Raw genomic sequence first — 27,661 nt, 5'->3', positions numbered from 1 at the left:
TCTCAGCTGTGCTTTCTCACTTTTCCTTGATAAATCCGTTTGCTCTCCTCATAAAAGAGAAAAAAGGTACAAAATGTCCTTAGAAATCAAGGAGCAAATTTGGGAACCATCATCTGTTATTGGGTTTTTTAAGCACTATTTTATTTGGAATTAACAAGTTAGGTTTCACTTATTCCTCAGTGGTTAAGTCTCTACTTGCAAATAGTTAGGGTTTTGAATATTGATTTTTGTTCCCCAAAGAAGTAACAGGTTTTGAATGTACCTCTGGCAAATATGTACTTAACAGAATACATAGACAGCTGACAGCACCCATATGCAGTGGGAAGGCCCTCTTCTACAGACAACATAGGACAAAGCTGGCTTGTGCCAAGAAGGGACCACATCTTCTCTTTTCTAGTAATCATTTTCTTTGAGTTCTCCTCTCCTCTGGGTTTTCTTTAAGCCCAAGGTCACATTTCTTAAGAATAAAAAACATTAGACTCTGGCTGAAGATATAATCCAGTCGGTAGTGTGTGTGCTTAACATCAGCAAACCATGGGTTTGGTTCCAATTACCTCCTAATCTGGGTGTGGTAGCACACACTTATAACCATGGCACTCAGGAGCTTGAAGGAGGAGGATCAGAAAAAAATTCAATGTCAAGTTTGAGGCCAGGCTGGGTTACATGAAATCCTGAGCTCAAAACAAGATTGTTACCCTCTGATGGAATAGGTTCCTCAGACCAGATGGGTCAGCATGTATCATGGGCTGAGCTGTGTATGTGCCCCACACTCACAGGTTGAAGACCTAAACCCCAGGGTCTCAGAATGTGACAGCAGTTAGAGATGGTTTTTCAAAGACATAATGAAGCTAAAATGGGGTGACTGATTAGTTGATCCCTAATCTAATATGAATAGAGTCCCTGCAAGAAGAGGAGGGGTGTAGACAGGTGCAGAGGGAATGAATGAGGACACAGGGCAAAGGCACACACACACACACACACACACACACACACACACACACACACACACACAGGTGGGTGCGCCAAGGAGAGAGGCCAGAGAAGCTGATAACTCTGCTCACACTTATAACTCAGACTTCCAGCCCCTGGAATTATGAGACAATAAAATTTTGGTTTTTAAAGTCACTCCATCTTTGAAATGTTGCTATGGTAGGCCTTGGAAACAAATGCTGGGGACCCCTGCACCCCCAGAGCCTTAAAAGCCAAATCATGAACTCAATTCCTTGTGTAATGTTAAGGAACCCATGGACTTGTTAATTCATCCAACATGTCTGTCTTTGTCCTATGCGTGCTGGACTCAGTTAAATGGCAAAGCCAGAGATGAGCTCTCAAACAGCTCAAAGCAAGAGGAAACTCAGTAAACAGGAGACCAGCACACAAGGAGTTAACTTCAAGTGATGAGACTGTGGGACACTCACAAGCATGCCAACCTCCAGGTCTCTAGGGACCTGAGGAGGGCCATCAGAGACTGTCAGACTAAAGGTCGCCTCTCACCAGCTCTTTAGGGGAAAGTAGATGAAAAGACAGTTTGGTGTTGGTAAATGACACAGATGGGGAATGGGAAAGGGACCTCAATGCCAGGTGATGGACAGGAGTTACAGAGTCAGAATGTCCATGATGCAGAGCAAGAGGAGAGACTGCAGAATCAGGGTCAGATCACAGAAGGCTGGCATGCCAAATGTGGATTTCGAAAATGCAAGTGTGGGGAGTCACCAGAGGTTTTCTTAATGGAGAAGAGTTATGGTCAGACTTGCTTTGAACATGATCTCCATCTTAGGGGAGACATGTGCTACAAAAAGCAGGGAGGACCATGGGAGCCTGGCCCTGGAGAGGGAGGGCTACTGAAGTACATAAGGCAATGTGCTTTACAAGTCTTTCAAAGATGGAATCAAAGGGGTCTGGTAACTTACTTGTGGAAATTAGCACTTTCCTATGAAGTAGCATGTGAAAAGGATTTCCAAAAATTCCTATCTTCCCAGAAGCAGAAGTCAAAATAAACACCATCGCTTCCTTACATACACTGCCAGTGCATGGAGTACGGGGCACTTTGTGGACTTCTTAAGAACTAACTTAAGGACGGTGGTGGCGCACACCTTTAATCCCAGTACTTGGGAGGCAGAGGCAGGCAGATCTTTGTGAGTTCGAGGCCAGCCTGGTCTACTGAGCGAGATCCAGGAAAGGCGCAAAGCTACACAGAGAAACCCTGTCTGAAAAAAAACCAAAAAAAAAAAAAAAGAAGAAGAAAGAAAAAATAAAAGAAACGGAAAAGAAAAAGAAAAAAAAAAAGGAAAAGAACTAACTTAAAAGGAGCCACCGTTCTGTCCTTGTGTTTGTCTCGAGTTTGGAAAGAACTGTTTCTCCATGAAGCCCGGTACTGGATAAAGGCAGAAGAGAACAAATCCACTTCTCATGGTAGCACGGCTGTATTTCTGATTCCTCCACAATGCATTGCAGAAGACACCTGCCTGTCTGAGGTAACAGAAAGTCTTGAATAGTCTCCATTGGTCTGATGGGAGCTTTCCCAGTACCTGCTTACCTGGGGTGATTCACTCTGTCTCTTGAGCCCATGGTGTCCTCATCTGTAAGATGCATACAGGCTGATGAACAGCTCAGAGATACAGGCACCTCGCCCTGGGCACTGGGTTCCACTCCCAGCTACACTACAAACAAATAGAACTAAAATAACAAGACACCTAGGTTCCCTGATCCCTAAAATGCTCAGTGATCAAACTCTGTAACTCTTCCTCCCAGAAAATTGAGTGACCTGGAAATTTAAAGTGAATTCCTTTGCGTTTTCAAAATATTTTAGTAGGGACCTGAGTTCCATCCCCAGTCCACTCTTTATAGACTGGTAACACAAGCTGGAGGTGGGGTGAGGGGGCGTGTAGTGGATCCTTGGGCTTCCTGACAGGCCAGCAAGCCTAGCCTAATTCAGGAGTCCTGGGACCCTCAAAAACCAGGGTGGATGACTCTAAGGAAGGATACCAGAGTTTGGCCTCTGGCCTCCACACATACCAACATACAGTGCACCCGCTGCTATAATTTTGAGAGGCTGAAGCTGAAGGACTGTGGTTGAGGTCTAGGCCAGCCTGTGCCAGATACTGAGTTCCATGCCATCCTAGGCCACAGGGTGTGTGAGATCTTGTCTCGAAAGAAAAACAAAACAAAACAAAAAACAAACCAAACAAAAAAAAACTTCTTTTTTTCTGAAAAATACTTCTTGAAAAGTACAAAAACGTTAGTTAGATGCTTGACGACTGTGAGAACTAAAGCATCCCGCACATTTAGAAACTGACCCGCTGTGAGGAACTGGGGGGACTCAGGAGCCGCACTTAAACCCCTGTGAATTCCGATAAGCCTGACAACAGGGAACTAGCAAATGCTTTGGAAATCCGGAGAGCTGAGCGTGCGTAAAAACCGATTGCCGGAAAACTAACAATTCGAAGACTCCTTTTCCTTCCCCAGGACTCTTGCGTCTGCAGAGGCAAGGGGGCTCTGGGTCTCCGGCAGAAAGGAGAATGGAGGGAAGTTTCGGCTGTTTCTCAGCTCCCCACCTGCTGGTCTGTCTGATTGCTGCGCAGCGCAGCGCAGTCTGCCGAGGGACTGGTTCTCCCTCCCTCCCCTCCCTCCCTCCGTCCGTCCCTCCCTCCCCCTCCTCCCTCTCCTCGCAGGGAAACCACGCCGTCTCGCCGCGATGCTGTCGGGCCGGCAGACCGCGCGCAGCCGGCATCTCAGCCGCGGGCCCCGAGCTCCGCTGCAGGTCGCGCGCTCGGCCCCGGCGTCCCCGGCGCCGCTGCCCCCGGGGCTTGTCTCCGGGCGGCTGGGCTGTTGACTGCGGGCGCCGCCGCGCTCGGCCGCTATGTCCACCAAGGTCAGGAAGTGCCGGGAGCCCGCGAGGGTGACCTTGCCTGCGCCGGAGGAGGAGGATGGCGAGGCCGAGGAAGCGGAGCCGCAGCGCCGCCGCCGGGGCTGGAGGGGCGTCAACGGCGGGCTGGAGCCGCCCTGCCAGCGCGCGCCGCCGTCCCCGGGGCCCGACGCGTGAGTACCCGAGCGCGGCCGAGCGGAGCGGGCGGGACCCGTATCGGGACCCGGGCGGATTCGGGCTGCGAGCTCCGGTCCTGCTGAGCCGGGCCCAGCCGGGCTCACGTGCACGCACTGTCCGCAGACGGTCACCGACGGCAGGGCTTGGAGAGAAAGAGAGCGGCTACCCCGACTAGGACCTCGGGACTCGAACCCCCAGCTGCCAGGAGGTCCTGGACCCTACTGTGTGCGCACGACCCGCAGCTGCCCCGCGGCGGGTGGCGGGTCCCCTACGCCTCTCCAGCCCGCTAGGGTGGAGGGCAGGGAGCGGGGCGCGGCGGGGCACGGTGCGGTGCGGAGTGCACAGAGTGGGTGGAAGGCTTCCCCGATGGTGCTCTCACACCCAAACCCCGAGGGCAGCGGCTGTGAGGGTCGCTTAGGGCCAGCTTGGGCGGTGGTTCCCAGAAGGCACAGGGCCGATGGCTCTTGCCCTTCCCTCCAGTCCTGACTTCTTCCTTCTCCACGTTTCTGCTTTCTTCTCCTTTCCTCTGGGCAAAGTAGCAGTTGACAACCAAGTGAGTGAGAAAGAACCGGTTCGTTTCCTACATTGACAGCATCCAGGCAGCTTCCAGAGGCAAAGACGCAGAGGGCGCTGCTCTACCTTCCCTGGCGGTGCGCTGCGTGTGCCGGAAGAGCGTGTCCTGAGAGGAAGGGTCTCGGGCCTGGGGACCCACGTCGGTAGTGGCTCAGCCCGACAGGGGGCAGGTGGCTCTCCGTCCGGGCACGGGCTCTGCAGCGCCGCCTACTGCCCGAAGGCTGTCCGCTGCCGGGTCCATGGCTTGGGGCGTCCCGACCCGCGGAGAACTCAGGCCCCGCGGGACCTAACAGGCTGGTAGGGAACATAAACAGAAATCAGTAGCTGGGAGCAGATCTTTCAGGAAAGGCCCCGATTTAAAATCAGCGACGCATCCTGGCGGAATTCAGTGACTGGTGAGAGAGAGCGCAGTAGAAATGGCTCAGGAAATGGAGAGAAGGCACATCCTTTGGGATTACATCCCTGTTGGCTCGCTTCCACCCTCTAAAGTTTTAGAATATTGTCCGCTTTTTCTTTGTGCCAAACTGGGTTTTATGAACTAATATAGTCTCTTGATGTTTACGAAATTCTGCTATTACCTTAAATAACAAGTAAATAGGGCACTTAACACTCTTATCCGCGAAAGTGGAGCAGATTAGAAATTATGGTTCTCCTTTCTGAAGTTTGAGGTCAGTTAAGTATAGCCGGGCAGTGGGTTCTAATGGAGGCTCACTACCTGACTGCTGTCATCACTCCGTTCCCACATCTACCGACTTCACACAATGCAACAAGTGTGTAGTTCCTTATCTTTTAATGTGGAAACGACTGGTCACTTTACGGAGTGCTCTCTTCGCCTTTACCTGACGATAGGTGACATCAGAGACTGGCTTGATACCCTCTGTGTAGAGTAGCTCTGTTCCTCCCTTATATAGAGTAAAGCCACGATGTCTCTGTTTAAAGGTGAGCAGTTCAGCCTTGGACTCAGAGTAGCATAGAAGACAACCTAGCGGAGCCAACCCCAGGGTCCGTCCATTCAGCAACCTAGTGGCACAGCTGAGCATACTACTCAGCAGAATCCGGAGAATAAGGTCCCACTGTCTTTTCAAGGCCTTATGTTTTCATTCATTTTTTTTTAGGTTCGAATACAAGTAATGGTTTCCTCAGCCTCTTCTTACCTTGTCATTCCTGTCCTCCTCCACCACACTGCCCTGGTTCTCTTCCTTCTCCTCTGCAGTTTCCCCTCTTCTTACTGAATGTACCCCATTACTATATTTCCCTCCTCCGTGAAGATTTCTTCTTCTCCACTCATAGTCCTCCTTAGAGTGTGGTGACAGAATCATCACACACACACACACACACACACACACACACACACACACACACACACACACACTGTTGCTTATTTGTTTGGTCCACATTCCAGATTCCACTTGGGAATTTTAGTAGGGCTGAGGGAGGAAGAACGCCATCTGTTGTATCACGAGTGAGACATCTTCATCCTTTGATGGAACTCTTGATTCAACCAGTGAGTCAAACGGAACTGTTATATCTTGTTTGTTTGCAAACTAGGACCAAATAGCCGCAGCAGAGAGTACCTCATTCATGAAGTTTTACATTATTAAATATATCTGATACACATGGAAAGGGTTGGAAGTGTGTTCTCACGAGTTTCTGCTTGAATATGTTCTCAAGGGGACCCACGGACAGAGTGCAGGCATGTACAATAATCCACAATGATGGGGAATGGAGCTTTCCTCCACTTGTGAGGCAGAGTGAGAAAGAGGCTGGGCATGGACAATGATGCCATAAGCCTGAAGGAAATGAGTGTTACTCAAAGCCATATGAAAATAGAGCTGTGGAACACCAAGTACAAAGGTTATTTGTGGAGATATTGAAGAAACCAGTATGGGCCTGAAGAATTCATAGGATGAGACAAGGTGGGCCATTAATTCGAGCCCCACCCTTAAGAATGCCAGGCACGTTTCAGGAACATGTTAGTTGAGTCTGGTTGGAGCATGGAGTGTGTGAAGGAGAACATGAGGTTTGGAGCCATTTTGATTCTGGGCATTAATGCAAAAGGCCTAGTGTCAAGACATGGCAGGAGGGAGCCTTTGGCTGTTTGAAGGGAGAAGCAGTGTGACCAAAGTCTCTGCGCAGCCTGCACTGAAGTGGCAGTTGACAGACGTGAAGGAACAAATTAGGAGGCTGCTGTCACTGTCAGGGCTGAGCTTGGGATCTGGTACAGGGTAGTGTCAGTGTGATAGATGGGCTGGGAGAGAACATGCACATGAAGCCTATGGGATGTTTTTCCAGTGGACTCTGCATGAAGAGTTGTTAAAGGAAGCGTGATTAGGGATCGTTTGGGCACCTTGACCTGGGTAACCAGAACTATTGATGCCACTGTGGAAAAGAAAGGAGCGTGAGGAGATTCTGACTTTTCAGATGATTCTCATCATGGTGTCCAGCAAGAGATGGAAATTCTGGGCTGGGACTCGGGTGAAGGTGAGAGCTGGCTGTCAGGGGAGTTATTCAGGAGTTGTATGCTCACGTGAGACTATCCAAAGGACCATGAAGAGAGAAACAGAGGGAGTCTACACTAGTGCCTTGAGGGAAAACTGTTCTGAAGCAAAGTAGGAGGAAGAGGGTCAAGGGCAGTGTGGTGCTAACTCTGGGCTGCCTAGAAAACTTTGGGAAAATGGAAACATTGGCAGATATTTATGAGTGTACTGTAAATACGAATCAGTCCTAGTATGTGTGAGAGAATACCGCATAGCTATTGCAATTCTCAGGATGTGTTCATTAACTGAGGCCGACTTCTAGAAACGAGAGCTCTGGGCCAAACGTTAGTTATAATGAAAACAACAGTTTATGTTTATTTGTACTCTGGCTTGAATCACAGCCCCTTAGAGCAGGTTTTGTCACTGTCATTGACAGATGAGGAAATCGGTACCCACAGCCACTTAATTTCTAAAAGTTACTAAGCGAGTCAATGACCGCTGTTGATGCCCATCTGTTCGAAAGGATGGGCTGAGGACACAGGGCTTCATATCCCAAGCTATCTAGTTGGATGTTAGTTTCTGTGGGTTGGCTTGGCTGTGGGATAACAACCTGCCATACAGATTGGTCTAGCTATCAGATTGTTAGGAACACCTCCTTCCCATCTCTGGAGGAGAACTCACGGTTCTCAATGACTGTTGAGTCTCTAGACTGTGGGGAAATTCTGACGGGTGTTATAAAGGAAAAAGCAGGTTTCCTTACAGTAATTAATTTTCAAGAAGAGCACAGAGCGGCACTAAACCCAAGACCTTTAGTAATTTGACACTTTTCATTATACTATCAGTTTTGTGCCCTAGAGGCACAACCTTAATATGTGTAAGAGACAGTTGTCATTTTGTTAGTTTGTTTTAAATTATTTTTATACAGTGTCAAAGTAATACACAAATATAGCTCTGCATGTTAGACAGGGGAAAAGGCTTTTATGAATGGCAAGCCCCAGCCATTCCCTCATCCTTCATCCTGTCTTCTGTCCGCTCCACTTCCATCCACTCTGTTTCACTGTACCGTCAACTCCATCTTGTTCTGACATTTCGTTACACATAGCACTGAGACACCATCAGAAATCTTGAGAATTTTTGCTAACATGTACCTCTTATTCTCCCCGCATCTTCCACAGCATGATTTGTTACCATTTCTGGCCAGCTGCTTAAAGTCTTCATTATTTAATCGTGTGACATATTACTTTTAGCTAGCCAAGACTATAATATGACTACATGTCTTTTATAGTTACGTATTTTTTCTTGAAATACCTATTTGTCACATTTGGGTTTTGGTTCTTTAGCTAAGTTTTCTGCAGTTTCCAACTGAGAATGTTTCCCTGAAAATATTCCTTCCAGATTTCTGACTTGCTTTGCATGTGGCCTTTTAGAATGGTCTCTCTATCCATGCTCTTTTGAGGCTGTTCATTGGGAGACAACGGGGGTGTCTTTTCCCTGCTGCAACTGAATACTTGGTGAGCCCTTTGGCCTGGAGCTCCTGCCCCTTTGTCCTGGGCGATGCCCTTGTATTACTTTTCTTTTGTTGTTGCAATGTTTCTTAATCACTATTTTCAGTTTCCCGTCTCTATTTCTCTCCAAATTCCTATTATTCAAACATTAGATTTCCTAGACTGGCCTAGTTTGTCTATCTCTTCTCTGCTATGTTTCAGTATTTATCTTTTACATTATTCTTCCCGAGAAACAACGTGGGGATTAAACCGAGGGCTCCACGTATGCTAAGGATATGCATTTGCACTAAGCTCCACCACCAAGGCCTGGCTAGCCATTACAATGTTTATTTCTAAGACCTCTTTTCTTTTCTTAAGCATGTTATTTCAGGGATGTGTTTTTAAAAATTATATTTTTTGAGGTAATGGGACTGGGAAATTATAAAACTACAGTTAGTGTTGTGGAAGTGGACAAAAGTTCTTGCTGGTTGATGCGTGCTCTGGAGTGCTCACATCTAGCGTGTCTCGTCTGTGTCTCTAGAGTCCATATTCTCTCTTTTATAGAAGATGGTAAGAATTGTCATTTGATTGTGTCAGCTAGGGTCAGGACCTAGGGGAGCATGTCTACCTATTCCTTGTCTGGACTTCAACAAGTCACTCATTTCAGGATGCAGCCTGACCTTTCCTTTCTAGAACCTCCTGAGCCTCTGGGCCTTCTCTGCCAGTGCTGACCTGCTGCCTGCCCTGCTCTGCCTGGAACACATGCTTTTCTTCTAAGTAATGAACTATTATTTGGCCTCTCTCGTTACCTTCATATATCATGGCATGAAGTTAGAGATGTCTTTTGGTTTTGTGGGTTTGCATTACTATCTGTTCTCTTGTCTGTGGAAGAATTTTGGAGAGAAAGTCCTTTTTACCTTTGCTTGAAAGCAAACATCCCTATGTCTCTGTTTTGTTTATTTACATGCTGACAGTATTTTTTATAACAGAACTGAGGCTGATGACGGAGTTATGTTTACAGTCATGACATGGTTTTAAGCAAATGGGTAGATAATCGCCTCTGCGGTGGTATACAGACCCCCATGTCTCCATCCCAACCCATCTTAGAACTCCTCCTCCACATTTAACAGACACAGCATTCTGAAGAGGAGTCTCATGTTTGAGATCCAAGCCATGTCCCTTGCTTTCTTTTACAGATTAAGAAGCTGAAGCTACAACTGGATCTAAGTCACAGTGGTCCCAGGTCATCTGAAATATCCAGGTTCCCAGGGCTGTGCTGCTTGTCCGGTGGCCTCCTTTAGTTAACACATTTTTCTCTTCCTCAAAGACATTTTAAAATAAATTTACCCCAGGGAAGAACAATATAGGGAACTATTAATTAGCATTAACTCATTTGTGAGATCCAATTAAGTCACTGTAGCAAGGCCGCTGCTGGTGGCAGATCAACTTGAGAACACTTGGGAGGTAAGTAGGAGGTCCAGGCCGAGCAAAGGAGAGATGAGGACCTCTCCAACCGCAAGTGGCCCTGCCGAGCGTTACTGCCATTGCTTGTCTCAGTACTGAAGGGGTGGCGGGTCCCAGGCCTGCACTGCCCATCCTCTGAGGAGCAGGATGTTAGGGATTTCATTCCTCTGATGGGATAGCAAGTGTTTCATTCTCTCTCTCTCCTCATTAAAATTCTCTTAACCATTAAACTTTTCCTGTCTACAGTATCCCATAAACCATAACCCCGGTTTACAATTAGGCAATAAAACACCACGGGAATGTGTTGGAGGAAGAAAACTGTTGACAGAACTCCTGTACACTTGGGAGGGAAGCCCTGACCACCTCGCTCCTCAGAGAGCATGACCACCTTGCATGGGCACAGGCATCTACCTCATAATGCCCTGAACTAACAGTATTGCTCTGAGTGGGGAGTCCAGCCAGTGCCTGTACAGGGAGACCCTGGGGAGTTGGGTCTTCCCCAGAGGGCTGACATGTGGACCAGAGGGGCTAACTTCACACTTGTACAGAAAGGAAACAGCAGTGGCATTATGAGTGGTATTATCAGACCTGCTACAGCCCTCTACCTTTGCTTTAGCAGCTAGGTTGGGGCCATTTAACTACTGTTGTCTAGTTTAGAAATGATCCTATTAAGAGAAAACTAAGCTTAGCATAGTGATTTATACCTATAATTCCAGCATTCAGGAGGTTGAGGCAGGAGAATCACTATGAGTTTGAAGCTGGACTACATAGGAAAGACAGTGTCTCCAAAACAAAACATACAAACAAAAGAGAGAGGAAGAATCCTCTCCTATCCTCAGTTTTCAAAAATTAAGTGGTAAGATATATTTGATACTGGAGCTTTTTTTTTTTTTTTTTTTTCAGCTGAGGATCGAACCCAGGGCCTTGGGCTTGCTATGCAAACGCTCTACCACTGAGCTAAATCCCCAACCCGATACTGGAGCTTTTAGTGATATTGAAATGCCCACAGATGTCCAACCTGTCCTTGACCTCAATGCTTTTTTTTTCACTCCAGTTTTTTATCTCTAGATGTATTTTGTCAAATACAGTTGGTGGCTTGAATTCTCTAATGAAACACAGGTTGCAGGGTGATCAGGTAAAATGGAACCGACATCTGAAACCTCAGGCTTTGGGCTTTGAACATGGATGTTCATGAAAGAAAGCCAGGTCTTCCTGCTTCTAATAAAATAAGAGGCAAAGCATGCAGAATTAATTAACAGTGATTAATATTTAAGTAGCCAAATAAGAGTCTCTGAGCCAGTTGATTTTTGTCATTTGAATTCATTTCGTCTCTGTTCCTATTCCATTATGTAGTGAATTCATAGGATTTTGTTTTATTATCTCTAGTCTTCTGAAGTGGTAAAAATCAGTTTCAAATGGTATCATGAAAATGAATTTATTTTATAAGGAAGGCCATATTATTAGTTAATCATTAGAGATTATTAATCTTATGATGTATCCCCTATTTGCCCTCAGATTTCCCTGATAAGGCATAACTTTATGTAAGATCAAAATCAAAAGGCATCTAACTTACTGAATACTTCTGGGCTGGGATGTACTAAGGAGCAAATGTAATTCAGCAGAAATCTATCATTTGAAAAGTTGATTGAAAGAGTGGTTGTGCTATATTACTTTAATGACTGATTATTAATTTTCATTAATGCATTCATTATATACTTTTTATTGAAGAGTTACCATTACTTGTACATAGTGTCATACGTGACTAATGGTATTCTTTGGTCTGAGGGAAATGGTCTGTTCCTTAAGTCTTCAGATGTAGCAATTAGTATTGGTACCATATGCCCACCCATTTTTCAGCAGGTACTCTCCATCATGTATGAGAGCCAGGCATATGGGCAAAAGGGCAGCCTGTGCTCCGTGGGAAGGTACTGAATCCTTGAGGAGACAGGCATGAAAATGGACAAACACAGTATTACAAAAGTTGGCATTAGACACAAATGTATTCCAGGAAACATAAATATGTACATTCTAGAAGGTGTTTGCCTGGTGCTTTCTCGAGTATACACATTTAAGAAATGTCTGAGAGAAGTCTTCTGAGCTCTGATCTAACTCCCTACCTCTCTGTGACCTCTAGACCCTTACTTAGCATTCAGAGGCCTTTTCATCAGCAGCAGTAGTATCAACTAGCAAGTATTTTGAATATTGACTGGACTATTCTAGGCCTTGTAGAGAAGCCATAAGAAGTTTAAAATAAGCATTGAGCATTTATCCTCTGTAACACTTCTGCCACCCAAAAGAATAATCTGGGAGACAGAAATCGAGGGGAATAATCCTCTCAATATATGAAGCTATCCATATTATAGAAGTTCTGCGGTCAAGAGTCATTGCAGAAACGGTTAGAAGACCTTCCATTTCAGAATGAACAGAATTTGCTGGTCACCTAGGCTTCACCCGTGGAGCGTAGTCTTCTGTGTTAAGGTACAATGTGAGCTGGACCGTGGCAAGAAAAACTGATGAATGGTAGAATTCAGATGTTCAAGGATAGAAACATCAATAGGAGGGACATTCCAGAAGCAGGTATAATAGAGACAAGAAATCCCTCAAAACAGCTTAGATGAGCAGACCTTTCCCTTGAGTCTCCAGCGGGCTGAACACAAGAGATGAAATAACCCAATATCCAGAATGTGGTGTAAATTACTTTTAAGTTTTTTTGTTTGTTTTCTTTGCTTACTAAACAGATACTTACTCAGCAAGTGAATTAAGCAATCAATAAATTAAGCAATTAAGTTAATTAAGCAATTAAGCAGTTACATGAGCTGTCGGGGAGAGAAGATCTGCTCTGTATTACCCAGGAATGTGGCCAAAAAGGGCAGTATCTTTCTGTACCCAGAGCCAATGGGTAAAGGCTTTTACTTCCTGAGTCTCTGTCCAGTCTCCAAAGAGGTTCAACCCTGTATGGCCCAGCTGTGCCCGCCATTGAGCATGCTTGGAGAGATGCTGGAAGGCTGGCCTCATTTACCTGTTTGATGATATGGTAAAAGTGTTCTTTGGGTGATTTTCAATCCTCCCAGGAAGCTATCCTTTCCCTTGCTCTTATGTGGACACCATGGAGGGGTGGTTATGTGTCTCTGGGGCCCCCACCTGATATCCTTAGATAGATGAAAGCAAATCCTCCCCACTTTGTTAAAGGAACTGTCTTCTCTTGCTGGTTTGGTAGTTATGGTGACGATAGGCTGTGATGTCAGATGTTGAGAAGCTGGTTTGAGTGTTGATGTTCTTTGACTCTTTCTTGTCTTGGACCATGTTTGACACTCACTTGGATACCCACTCTCATTTGCTTTGTAAGGAAAACATGCTCCCTCTCTGTTGGATTATAGCTGGCATCCCTGGTGTCCATGGCATCCTCCATTTTCCTCTTGGCACCAGTGGTCCACCCACCCTTTGTACATTACCTTGGCTTTGATGCAGGCTCCCTGGCCCTCATATTACATGGAAGTCAGGAGTGCCTTCTTTTTCTCCACAAATTCTTCTCATAAAACCCTACTTTTTCTTGTAACACCCAGAATATTCGCTTGATCTTATTCTGTGTTGTATACTCACCCTCTAGTAGTCAAGAAAGTTACTCACTCAACAAGAACAAAGACCCTGTTCTTGAAAACATAAAATAAAAAAAAAGTATCTTAACACATCTTTAGAAAATACCCTTGATAGTAGAGGAGGAAGAGGGATTATGTGTTTACAGGATGGTAGGGATGAATTTGAGAACAAGTTTGGCTAGGCCAGGCAGAAGGAACTGTGGACATTCCTGAATGCTAATTAGAAGGGTATTGACTCTGAAATATGTAGTAAGGGACTATGAGCTGTGGCATGGGAAACCAGTGTCTGAGAAAGACACCATGCTGGGAGTGACTGGGGGAGTCACAGGAAACACCAAAGGGACTAGATGCCGCTGTCTCCCAGACCTGCACTTTACTGGATGTGTGACCTTGTTTTTTTTGGGGGGGGGTTGCCAATTTTTATATTTATAAGGTAGAGAAAAAAAGTTTGCTTCATAATATTGTTGAGAGAATTAAATCTGATAGTGCCTTGAAAACACAGCCTACATGTCAGGCATTCAGCAAGGCTGGCCTGCTTTTCCTCCTGTGTGTGCTGCAGAGCTGCTGTGATAACCCAGTAGTGATGTGATAAAGCCCTTCAGGGTGGCGCAAGCAAGGATGCAAAGACAGATCCAGCATGAGAACAGCCCAAAGGAAAACTTCAGGACCTTGTGACTGGCAGGATCAAATCCTGGGCCAAAGATAACCGTGCTGTTTCCCAGCCTGACGAGTACTTTAAGATGCACATATTAGGAATGCTGGTTTGATTTGGGTATCTCTGAGTTACAGGATGGATAGTTGTATTGGGGAACCTTGGGCCACATGGGAAAAAGGCAGGTAGCTCAGTTACACAGACACTTTACAAGCACCTCTCCTCAGGCTGAGGGATGTGCTCCATGGATGATGATAAGTAAGAAATGGCCTTGCTGTTCAGGATTGTGTGCAGTGGTCACTAAAGGGGTGTTTGTTAACATGCTGCTTTAAAATTTAAATAATTTGAATAATCTTTAAAGCCCATGGAGCATAAGTTAAAAGACAAAAATTCATCTTGAAAGTGGCTTCTTGATGCACAGGAGTGATTTGACTTTAGGAGTTGAATCCTTATAGAAGGTGTAATGAATAGGTGTCGTTGACTGAATCTGCTCAATATCCCCAACTCCTTCATTCAGTAACCTTTTAAAAGCTTTACTTATTGATAAAACAAGAACGTGTCATTAAATGGTCACAGATAAAGACACCTTGTAGGCTGCTCTGGCACTCACCTTATGGAGATCAAATTTTAAATAGTAACAAAAAATAAACAACAACAACAAAACCTACCAAAAACTAAATGGATGTAGAGTTATATGTCCCTTAGCTTTTGCTACTCAAACACAGCATTTTAATTTTAATTTTGGCAGGGCCAGTGTGAAAAGTGCTGAAAAGCCTGATAATCCAGGGTCATTGATACAGAATAATTCTGTTGTTTTATGGTGCAAGGCCCCATATATTTTAGCATATAGGAATTGCCAAGGGTAGTTATTTAAAATATACATCTCCCCTGGTAGATGCAGAATCAGTCCCTCTGGGATGAGACTGGGAGTCTGCATTTTTGCACACTTCAGGTAGAACTCAGGTCACTGTTGTAAGGAAGGATATTAGTGAGGTCAGATGACTCCATGGAAAGTTATGACAACTGGGCAGTGTCACTTGTATTTTTACCTCTGAGTGGAGTAGAGCAGAAGGTTCCCAATGGCTGTACAAAAATAGTTCCCAGAAGAACGTTTCATCGGATTAAATATTTGTACAAATACAAAGATCCCAAGAAGCATTAAAAATTATTTAAACAAATACCAAGAGTCTTATTCAATTCTGGCTGTGCCAATAAGGTCCTATAGATTGTATCTTCAGCAGAGATCTGTTTTCTGTCCGTTTTGAAGCCTGGAATTCTGAGATCAGGGTGCTGGCATGGTCAGGCCCTGGTGAGGACTCTCCTTGGCTTGCAAGTAGATAACTGCTCATGTTATGTCCTCATATGGTCCCAGGGACAGAACCGAGAGGAAGAGAGTTCAGATTGCAGCATTAAATGCTCAGGCTGTCCACATGAGCACTAGTGAAGGAGCCTGAACACAGGCTTGCAGAATTTGTACTCTCAGTAAGTACTGTTCCCGTGCTTTGTGCGAGCGAAGTCTCCTCAGAGCGCCCTCAGAGTGCTGACTGGGTAGACCCACTGGGTGAAGGTCTGAAGAGAGGAAAACTACTGGAAAGTGTTGTTACCATTGTTGGAGTTGGCGTCTCCCTTCCTTCTTTCAGAAGCTGGAAGAGACATGCCAAGCACGTCTCACTTTGGAGACCTGTTTACCCACGGAGGCGACTTCGCTGCATCAGTGCAGATGAAGGAAGCCTATTTCAGCTCTGGAAGGAAAATTAAAGGATTCACTTACTGTGACTCCCATGAAATGAGTAGCTCTCATTATCCAGTTCTTTTACTTTCAAGTGACAGCGTAAGGAATGGTTTGTTTTGATTGAAAGATCAGGCCTCACGCCTAAGACAATCCCCACCCCACCCCAATACAAGGTTTCTCTGTGTAGCTTTGGTTATCCTAGAACTCGCTCTGCACACCAGCCTGGCCTTGAACTCACAGAGATTCGCCTGCCTTTGCCTTCTGAGGAGTGCTGGGATTAAAGGCGTGCACCACCACCCCCAGCTACTCTTAGGATCTTTTAAAGACGATGTGAGACTGGCTCATTTGACTTATGCTGTGTAGAACTTGTCTCAGTCACTGTTCTATTGCTGTGGAGAGACACCATGGCCAAGGCAGCTCTTTTAAAAGTGTTTAACTGGGGGCTTACTTACAGTTTCACAGGGTTAGTCCATGTCCATCATGGCGGGGAGCATGGCAGCTTAGAGGCAGGCATATCTGGAGCAGTAGCTGAGAGCTTTACATCCTGATACACAGGCAGCAGTCAGAGAGAGACAGAGACAGAGAGAGACAGAGAGACAGAGAGAGGAGGATGGTGGACTTTTGAAACCTCAAAGGCTAACCCCAGTGACACGCCTCTTCTAACAAGGCCACACCTCCTAATCCTTCCCAAACAGTTCCATTAACCAAACATTCAAACATTTGAACCGATGGGGGCCATTCTCATTCAAACCACAGTATTAAAAATCAAGCACTTTAATTCCAATATATATTGTGGAGACAAAGGTTCTGGAAAAATAAATATTAAGGAAAACTTTGACATGCTATGTAAGATATTGGATTTATAACAGGAGGACTCTAAGTAATAAAATTGTACAGTAAATGAAATTCATGATAGATGAGTAGATTTTAGATGCTCTTATCAAATAACAGAACAAAAAAATAGTAAGCAACTGTGTGTTGATGTGTGTATTCCTTAATATCATATTCTATAATTTGCATTTTAAAAAATTTAAAGTATTAGTCATGGTGGCTCATAGCTATAACCCCAGTGCCTGGGAGACTAAGGCAGGAAGATTACCATGGATTCAGGGTCAACCTGGACTATATAGTGAGTTCTAAGACAGCTTTGGCTACAGAGTGATTGAGAGAGGCACTGCTTTTAAAAGGCAGACTAAAAATACTAAGAAATACCAAGAGAAAAATTCATGAAATAGTCATTTTCTAGTATTCTCAACTCAGGCTCTTTTGCAAAAAACTGTAAGGTTCTTTACAGCTAGTTTCTTTGTAAGCAAATCATTAAATTAAAAATTTTGTTCATTAAGATGTGGTACTTCGGGTTGGGGATTTAGCTCAGTGGTAGAGTGCTTACCTAGCAAACGCAAGGCCCTGGGTTCGATCCTCAGCTCAAAAGAAAAAAAAAGAAAGAAAGAAAGAAAAGGTGTGGTACTTCAATAAGAATTCGATTTCCAAAGATAATCTGTATGAGTGTAAGCTGGAGTTCCATAGACATATTCCCATAATATTAGCCCTAGGTAACATCAGCATATTATCAATGTCAGAAACAATACTTTTTATATGACATGAAAAGTCCAGCCATTCAAAACACAGCTTACAACTTAACAGTAAGAATGTTGACCCAATGAAATGAGTACCATTAATACCAATAAATCATCCTCAATAATTCAAGATTTTCCTAAAGTCCTCATGATAGTTTGGAACTCTTCTGTACTTTCAGTGAATGAATGCTACTTTCTGCTTTGTGTTATCTAAAAGTCACCTACCAGCCTTAAGCCCCTCCTGAGTTTCCCCAGCACACAACGTATCATCTACCTACACTCCACTTTCTTATCTGCAGAAAGATTACAGTGTAATGGTTACCAAAGGTACCTATATTTTTAAATAATTGTCAATGACAGGGTTAAAAGACACAAACATTTATAAGCTCTAAACTATGCTCATAACTAACTGTTCAAACTGTGTGTGAGGGTACAATAGCAAGGTGGAAGCCCCTTCCCTGTTCTTCAGTCCCATGCCCCAGTGTTCAGCGACTCTGAGAGTGCTGTGCCTTGTTTTTTCAAATACAGATTGTTGACCTTCCACGCCAGGCAGGCAGTGGAAATGGGATGTCCCAAAGTATAGTCTGCCCTGGGGCACATGGACACCTTCACTGGAGAGCCAGGGCAAGGACACCTTCACTAGGCACCCTGTTCTCAACACTGGAGAGCCAGGGCATGGCCACCTTCACTTGGCACCCTGTTCTCAGCTCTGGAGAGCCAGGGCATGGACACCTTCACTGGAGAGCCAGGGCAAGGACACCTTCACTAGGCACCCTGTTCTCAACACTGGAGAGCCAGGGCATGGACACCTTCACTTGGCACCCTGTTCTCAGCTCTGGAGAGCCAGGGCATGGACACCTTCACTGGAGAGCCAGGGCATGGACACCTTCACTAGGCACCCTGTTCTCAGCTCTGGAGAGCCCCTGCTGCTGTGTCCCAGATCTGGAGCCTAAAGAGCTGAGAAGAGCAGGATGCCGGTACCCTACTTCCTGTGCTGGGGAAGCTCCCTAATTTAGCCAGGCCCCCAGGGAGGCTGGTGTCCTTTCTCATGAAGTTTCAAACCCTGACTCTGTGAATACATTTTTTTTTAGTGGTAAGAGATGTTTCTGAAACACATATGATAGAATAAAATGACTGCTTTCCCAGCCGTTCACTTTTAAGTTGAGTTTATTTGCTTCAAAAGTCAGTAATGTGGAAAAAAGCTTAACTGATACCTTTTGATAGAGCTCATACCAAAAAAAAAAATTGGCAGATTTTTTTTTTAAAAAAAAAGAAAGTTATTTTGAGCATTTGAATCAGAAAAAAAATCACACAACTAGATAAAGGTAAAGGTACAGATTGTATATTTGTACAATATTTGGCCAGTAAAATGTATAAATCATTGAGCTGTTACAGATAACCACAATGTTAAAATTATATAGTTTATTGTGTAATGTTTTTCAGAGACTCAGAACATTTACAAAAGCTTTTACTTATAAATTCACAAAGTCTAGGACTTTTCATTTTATTCACCTTTTTGTGGTACCAGGTATTAGAATCAGGGTCCCTAGAATGCTAGACAAGCGCCCTACAGCTCATCCACTTCCCCAGACCTTGTTTTAGTTTTTATCTTGAGGCAGAGTTTTCTAAGGTGCCCTGACTGGTCTTGAATTTGAACTTGGCCTTGAATTTGAACTTGGCCTCTCTCTTCACCATTCCCCAGTAGATGAAACTGTAGGCCTGTGCCATGGGCCAGACATTATTTATTATTTTAAAGTCTCTCTCTCTCTCTCTCTCTCTCTCTCTCTCTCTCTCTCTCTCTCTCTTCTTTTTGAGGAGACAAGGTCTTGGCCTTCTGAGTTCTGGGATTAGCAGGAGGGACCTCCCTCTGGTTTTAACTTCTCATATTACATGTAGGTTAAGAAGGTCAAGGAAATAAAATTATTTACCCAGACTCATAAAAATTAAGATGTAAACTGAAGTTGCTGCACACATCAGTTTATGGCATGACTTCGATGCAGTTACATCTCAGCTGGTGTGGCTGGTGGTAGCATTTCAGGGCACATCATTCTGGCTGGAGGAGCTGTACCTGGAGCTATGTTCACAAAGTAACGCTAGTGATTTTTAAGCCACCAGTAAAGTTATTTCCTTCTAGTTCAAAAGGCAAATGTGTGATTTTAGTAATTAAACAACCCTTATAATGAGAGTTATTTTCAATTAAGTAAATCTAGATTGATGCCTGGGTTTTATATTTGGTAAATCTTGTCTAGGTCATTGCAAAGATAAATCTTGTAAAACAAACAAACAAACAAACTTTTGGTGGGGGAAGGATTTCCCTTAAGAGAAAAAATTAAAGCTAAGGCCTTGTAAGATGGTACTCAGCCTAATAACAGGCTGCGCGGATAATTTTGCTTTAGAATGTACAATAACTAGAGAGGCTAGTCTGTCCTGATTCTTGACGAAAATTAACCTCCGTTGAGTACTCCAGCCTGGGGCATGATGTTGAGTGTCCATAGACACTATTTCCAGGATTGTTTTTCTTTTTGTGGTAGTAGCGATTGGAATGCAGGTCCTCACACTTGCTAGGTCAAGTGCTTTGTGGCTAAGCCATTTAACAGCAGGAACCGGGCTGAAGCTGCAGGGCACCGAGTGTGCTTTTTACTGGGTAGGTGCATGAAAATTACTTCATTATTTTTCTATCCAAGGGCAGAATGAACCAGACACGCAACTGGGAAGGGCTGTGGGCTCCTCCCTGCAGCTCAGGCAGCCTGTGTTAGGTGAGGGGTAGTTGGGGTGGTCGATCTTAGCAATTTCCTCCGCCATTCCCTGGCTTCGGGTCTGCAGCCAGGTCTGCTGGGGGCGAAAGCTACAGGCCTCAAAGTCCCACATTGTTTTGTCACCCTACTGATCAGGTCCTCGGAGGGCAGCCCATCGAGATGGCGCACTGCAGGGATGCGTGACAAGGGCCGGCGCCAGGCGGTGCGAGGCCCGGCCTTCATGTTTGGTGCTCGTGGGCCCAGCCTCACAGCCGAGGAGGAGCGCTTCCTGGACGCCGCAGAATACGGCAACATCCCCGTGGTGCGCAAGATGCTGGAGGAGTCACAAACGCTCAATGTCAACTGTGTGGACTACATGGGCCAGAACGCACTGCAGTTGGCTGTAGGCAATGAGCATCTGGAGGTGACCGAGCTGCTGCTGAAGAAGGAGAACCTGGCACGGATCGGTGATGCGCTGCTGCTAGCCATCAGCAAGGGCTATGTGCGCATCGTGGAGGCCATCCTCGGCCACCCAGGCTTTGCGGCCAGCCGACGCCTGACACTTAGCCCTTGCGAGCAGGAACTGCGGGACGATGACTTCTATGCTTATGATGAGGATGGTACTCGCTTCTCGCCTGACATCACGCCCATCATCCTGGCTGCACATTGCCATAAGTACGAGGTGGTGCACCTGCTGCTACTCAAGGGCGCGCGCATAGAGCGGCCTCACGACTACTTCTGTCGTTGCGCTGACTGTGCTGAGAAGCAGCGGCTTGATGCCTTCAGCCACTCGAGGTCTAGGATCAACGCTTACAAGGGACTGGCCAGCCCTGCATACTTGTCACTCTCCAGCGAGGACCCAGTGCTCACAGCCCTGGAACTCAGCAATGAGCTGGCCAAGCTAGCCAACATAGAGAAGGAGTTCAAGGTAGGCCAGTGGAAGCCCCCTGCCTGCTGTGCCAGAGTCAGTTCTGCCCAGTGCCCGTTGGGTTAGTTGGGATTTTGTTTGTTTGTCTGTTTTAAGATAGAGCCTCATTTTCATAGCTCAGGCTGGCCTCAAATTCACAGCAGTCCTCCTGTCTCAACCTCCCATATGTTGGGTTTACAAGAATGTGCTACCGTGTCCAGTTTCTGGTTTAGACACGGCCTAGGCTGTCTTCATACTTCATGGCCCTTGATGGCCAGGAACTCACAGCAATCCCCCTGCTTCAGCCTCCCAAATGCTGAGAGTACAGCATGCCTTGCAGTGGATTTTAAACTACAAAGTGCTGCTCTGGTGGTTTTTCTCCTCTCGGTTGACATGCTGATGCAGACTCACACTGGAGGCGTAACATAACACCCTGCTTTAGAGAGAGGTGGCCGCTCTGTGTCCTGGATAAGTATTAGAACCCAGAATTTCTGTGTCCCCTTTTGCTAAAAGGGAGATGTGACAAGTCTGTCTCCTTTCTAGATTCTTTCTGTTCTGCTGCATGGTGTCGCCGTGTCAGAAGGCTGTGCGCCACATCACTGTGATGTGGGGCTCCTCTTTCTTTTCTCAGATGGAGTGTCAGTTCCTCTGAAGTTCTGTCCATGACCCCAAGGCTTTACATATTTTTAGATGTAGCCGTGTCCAACATGTACTTCACAGGCTGTGTGCATTCCAAGATAGTGATGATTTCTACTCAGCACATTGGTAGAAAACAGTGTCATGTGGCAAAATCAAGGCTGGGCACCCCTCCCAGAACGAAAATTCAAAAAGCAAATAGAGAATACTACTGAAGCTATGCTATTGTTAATACTAAAGTCATTTCATTAATGGCACAAATGTCTCACCCTGAATTCCATGAACATCTATTTAGCGTGGTGAGCTGTGATGTTGGGTCAGCATAGAAACACAAAGGACAGAAAAACGGCTTGCTTCATCACAGGGCTTTCTCTGCTTTGCTGGCTTTCTTAATGAGTTACTTTTTTCTGTCAACCAGTATTATTTTATGAAAATCCTATGTTAGTGGTAGACCATTTAAAATGTTTATTCCATTGCCACCCCCTCCTGTGGATTTTAAATGCTCTTAGTCCTTAAGACCAGGGTAAAGTGGGTATTTAATTACAAAGGTAAAACTCCATCAGCTCGCTTCAGCAGATTTCTGCTCTCCTGTCTTCTAGGTAAGGAAGTGGTTGCAAGCACTGGTCCTCAGCATCTGATCTTTTCAGCATACAGTGATGGTATCAGAATGAGTGTTTATTCTGTCTTTCACATCTTAATATAGTTTTTCATAGGTAATTGGGTTTTTTTCAAGCACAGTTGGCAATATAATTCAAGCTAAGGAAAATCTACTTTCTCTAGGGTTTCAAGAAAATGGCACAAATTAGTTTGCCCACTCTCCATCTACAACCAATTCCCCCGGGGTTTGTCAATCCTCACTGTGTCTTGGAGGAGTTCTGGCCTCATTGTAACAATCTTGTTAATCTATTCATGCTTTTCTGATACAAATCTGCACGTTTTTGTTTTTTTTTTTAATTGGGGAAATGTGGGAAAATTGAAGAAGAAAATAGGTCTTGGTTGATATCTACTCCCTGTAGGGACATCTATTATGTACTACTTGAAAAGAGTTGTTTCCTTGAATTCACGATGAAATTTGTTTTTGTTTCATATTTGAGTTTTTAAGACAGGGTCTCACATAGCCCAGGCTAGCCTTGAACTTGCTATGTAGCTGAGGATAACGTTGAGCTTCTGATCCTCCTGCTTCCACCTCTCAAGGGCCTGGATTACAGACATGCACCACCACACCAGGCTTGAAAACCTTTAGACAGACACAGGTAGAGCAAACTTAAAGCTTCAAACTTATCAGAGAGAGTAGAAAAGGATCTGGGGAAAATACTTTTAAACATCATTTCTTTATTTTTAAGATAGTCATAAAAGCATAATTCTAAATTTGTTTATTTGACACTTCAAATGTCACAGAAACCTGTTTTATGTACTTTATTTGATATATGTTGAAACTCTGCAAGAGAAATTCCATAAAAGGGAATATTTTCTAAGATTATGTTTTAATAATTTACTAAAGATGGTGATGTTTGCAGTTCCACACAGACAAGTTGCCTTGGTAGAGCAATGGAAGAGAATTTGTTATTCATAGTTCCCCCTGAAGCCAGATAAATCCATATTAGTAATGTTTAGATTAGAATCTCCTTTTCTCTGACTTAAAGAGTCACCTCTGAGAACATTCCAGAGGTGGGAAAATACACGTAAAAAATCAGAAGAGGAGAAAACACACCTGAGTTTTCAAGGTTAGATACCATGGCTGAGGATATGCAAAAACCATCTGAATCTCAGGTGTTCCCGTTCCAGCTTACACAGCGAGCTTGAGAGTCAGAGAACCCTCTGTTAGCCAAACAGGGCAGCTCCTCAGGAGCCAGTATCTGCAGACTGAGAGTCACTCTGCCTCACCACATGCCTTTCCTTCCTCATCCTTGGCTATCTTTTTTGGTTCTTTCTTATACCATCTCCCCTTTGCCCTCTCACCCCCACTCCTGTCCACCTGTCAGGCTTTCAACAGTCAAAGCCCTAACCCAACCTCGCAGTGCCGACAACACAGGACAAGCAAAGCTCAGTCCCGAGGAAAGCAGGTAACCTAATTTGCCCTGTTCTGTGCTGTTCACTATATTCCTTCCCAGAGGGATTTTCAGCACAGAATCCTGGCCTGAAAATGGAGAAACAGACAATGTGCCGCTCCCTGGTGAAGCACAGGGGACGTTTTCCCCTTTCAGACACCTGTTCTAGGATCTTTGTGATGACCTGGAATATATACTTTCTCACCTTCTGCGTACTCCTCACAGTCCCTTGGGGAATAGAGAGAACATGTGAAGGTCATTGTCTCAGGAGCCTGAGCACTCGAGGTCATAGATTTAGAGGACTTGATGGAGGACAGCCAGTAACATGTTATTAAAGGAACAGTGTGGATGTGCAAATGATGTCTACATCTGTTCTGAGAAAGGAAACTTGGGTCTAATCATCCACCTATCATTTATTAAGATACAAGAACACAAATGGAAATTTCCAGATTCTAATTGAGCTGGTGATGCACTTTTATGGTTGAAAGAAAGAAAGGAAGGAAGGAAGGAGGGAAGGAAGGAAGGAAAGAAAGAAGGAAGGAGGGAGGGAAGGAAGGAAGGAGGGAGAGAAGGAAGGAAGGAGGGAGGGAGGAAAGGAAGGAAGGAAGGAAGGAAGGAAGGAAGGCTATCTGCCCTCCCTGTGCCTCTACTTTTCTTTCAAAGTAGAAAACAGTTTTGGTTCCCACCATAGTAGAGCTAGAAGGAAAATATAGTAGAGCTAGAAGGAAAATGGAAAATGAACATGACCCAAAGTAAGAAAGCAGCTTACAGCGGGAAGAGATTCTGGGAATCATCTAGTCACACAGACCTCTCGGTGTGGGAGAACAGAGGCCAAGGTCATACTGACTAAACTCCATCTGGGCATCTTGGATCCCTGGCCCAGGTCTTATTTATTTAAGATTTATTTATTTTTATTTTATATGTATGAGTGTTTTGCCTGTGCATGCATATATGTGCGACCACGTGTGTGCCTGGTTCCCCTCTAGGTCAGAGGAGGTTGTAGGGTTCCTGGAACTGGAGTTACATACAGTTATAGACTGCCATGTAAGGGTTGGTAACCAAGCTCAGGTGCCCTGGAAGAGCAGCTAGTAGTGCTCTAAACCACTGAGCCATCTCTCCACTCCCAATCTTGGGTTTTATGTCCAAAATAGCATTCCTTCTGACCCTGAAGCATGTCTAAGCTTCCTAGATGCATGCTAAGCATGCTCTTGGCATTTAGTCCTCACAGGACAAGCAGAAGGTACGATTCTACCACAGTTGGTGCATGATCAGAATGGAGATTAAACAATATACATTATAAGGAGTGTAGAGAGGTTGTGACGAAATTGGATGTCATTGCTCTTCCTAAGGGGTAACAGGTCCTTGGAGTTTTCCATTTCTGTTCTGGTCACCTGACTTTGTAAAGAGGACCATGATGCTGGGAAAGATGTCTCAATACAACTGAGTTGAGAACAGTTTGGTGTCTCTGTTGATCTGATCTGAGTTGTGAAGCCATTTGAGGCAGGGAGGAGCTCAGGGTGTACCGGCAGACAGTGCACTCTTTAGTAGTGAAGGGAAGGGTGCTGTCTTTGCCCAGAGTTCTCCATCTTTCCTTGAGCACCCTGGATAGACCTGAAAGCCATGACTGAAGTAAGAAAATTACCAGCATCCAGATGAAGTGGTACATGCCTGTAGTCTAAGTGGCTAAGGAGACTGAGACAAGAGGATCCCTTGAGCCTAGAGTTGGAAGCCATCTTGGGCGACAGAGTAAGACCCTGTGTTTAAAAAAAATCATCATTATCTGCTCCTCTGAGTGTTTTCTGTACTTGGGCAACAGACATCTTCTAGTAGTAACTATATAATCTGTACAAACAAACCATTATCCTTATTACAATACACAACCTGTATTATCACTGAAGCGTTTTGTTGGTTTCTTTTCTTGACTGATCTGTCAGGCTGTGTGAAAAGTCACTCATTCCTTTCAACTGAACAACTTCCAGATCATAATTTTAAGAGTAATCACTGCAGAAGCTTGCTTCAAAGCACAGAAAGTCTCTTTGACTTCCAGTGGATGGAGAGATGGCCCACCTTCTGTCGCACTGAATCTTACAGAACACCCTGAACCAAGGAATGACATGAGGGAACTGCATCTACAACACTGTATTAAAGGAGTTGCCGGGCGGTGGTGGCGCATGCCTTTAAACCCAGCACTCGGGAGGCAGAGGCAGGCGGATCTTTGTGAGTTCAGGATCATTGTGAGTTCAGGGCAAGCATGGTATACAAAGCAAGATCCAGGAAAGGCACAAAGAGATACCCTGTCTCAAACAAACAAACAAACAAAAAAACCCCAACAAAAAAAAATCTATCTCATCTTTAGGGTTGGGGATTTAGCTCAGTGGAGCTCTTGCCTAGCAAGCGCAAGGCCCTGGGTTCGATCCTCAGCTCAAAAAAAGAAAGAAAGAAAGAAAGAAAGAAAGGAAGGAAGGAGCTGAGCTGGGCTGTGGTGGCACACACCTTTAATCCCAGTGCTGGGGAGGTAGAGGCAGGGGGATCTCTGTGAGTTTGAGGCCAGCATGGGCTACAGGGTGAGTTCCAGGAAAGGCACAAATCTACACAGAGAAAACCTGTCTCGAAAAAACGGAAGAAAAAAAAAAAAGGAGCTGAATATGGAAACATCGTGGATGTAATCCTCCTGTAAACTGTAAAATATTGCATTAGCTTTCAGGAATGGAAGACAGATGGATGTTTAACTGATACCCACTCTGCATAGGAACCAGAGACTGCATCTTTTATTAATATTATCATGTTAATGGTACCAGCTTGAATGGAGACTGGGGTTTTATTCATTTAGTCTGTTCCCTTATGAGAGATTAAGGATTAACTGTTATGTTCTTTGTTTAAATTTACTGATAATTGAAGTGGAAACTATTCCAATCTGTGTATCCTTTAAATGGCCTCTCTCTTCTTGTTTATTTTAGTTGGTGGTGTGGTTTTTGCCTACCAAATCAAATTATTTAAGGGAAGAAAATTGGAATTCCTCATGTCTTCCTGAAATATGATGTTTTTGAGGCCTAGAAATTCTGCTGTCTTAATTATCACTTGGTTATCAAGACACATTAAAATGAGGAATTCTATTTCTTATAATGCATCAATTAAATTATTATGTGGCTAATTTTTAAATTTTTTTCAGATAGGGTCCCTCTATATAAAACCCAGACTAGCCTCCAACTTGCCACTCTCCTGCCTCAGCTTCTTTTTTTTTTTTTTTACATTTTTTAAGATTTATTTATTTATTATGTATATAGTATTCTGCCTGCATGTGTCCTTGCAGGCCAGAAGAAGGCACTAGATCTCATTACAGGTGGTTGTGAACCACCATGTGGTTGCTGGGAATTGAACTCAGGATCTCTGGAAGAGCAGTCAGTGCTCTTAACTGCTGAGCCATCTCTCCAGCCCCTGCCTTAGCTTCTTAAATGCTGGGATTATGAAGTGTCTAGTTTAACTTTCTCTATAGGCTAAAATTTTAGTTAAAGTCACCTAGGTAGAAATGGGGTTTCCAAAAGTGAGGCACTTCCCTAAGAGACAGCCAGTGGTGCCTTAACTGGATCCAACAGGCTAAAAATAGAGCTCCATTCAGAAGGTAACAGGAAGGCTGCCAACCATCCATCACACGAAATAAATATGCAAATGGAATTAAAGATTCACAGATTATTTTTAGCAAAGTGTTAGTTCCAGTGGCCTGGAAACTTTTCTCTCAGG

At 44.6% G+C, this 27,661-nt stretch overlaps 1 protein-coding gene across 3 annotated transcripts in view; it reads left to right on the top strand.

Annotated features, from left to right (window-relative positions):
* The first annotated feature begins 3,654 nt into the window (after nt 1–3,654).
* Trpc3 (transient receptor potential cation channel subfamily C member 3) overlaps nt 3,655–27,661 on the top strand; it is a 66,842-nt gene continuing 42,835 nt past the window's right edge. For all 3 annotated transcript variants that reach the window (XM_036190426.1, XM_036190427.1, XM_036190428.1), the window contains exons 1-2: nt 3,655–4,038; nt 20,489–21,260. In XM_036190426.1, the coding sequence (XP_036046319.1) occupies nt 3,860–4,038; nt 20,489–21,260 (951 nt within the window). In that variant the 5' untranslated portion in view covers nt 3,655–3,859. The remainder of the gene's footprint in view (nt 4,039–20,488; nt 21,261–27,661) is intronic.

The sequence above is a fragment of the Onychomys torridus genome, chromosome 6, assembly GCF_903995425.1.
Source record: "Onychomys torridus chromosome 6, mOncTor1.1, whole genome shotgun sequence".
Taxonomy (NCBI): Eukaryota; Metazoa; Chordata; class Mammalia; order Rodentia; family Cricetidae; genus Onychomys; species Onychomys torridus.
Note: the sequence above shows the minus strand (reverse complement) of the source record. Positions and strands in the feature narration are given on the sequence as shown.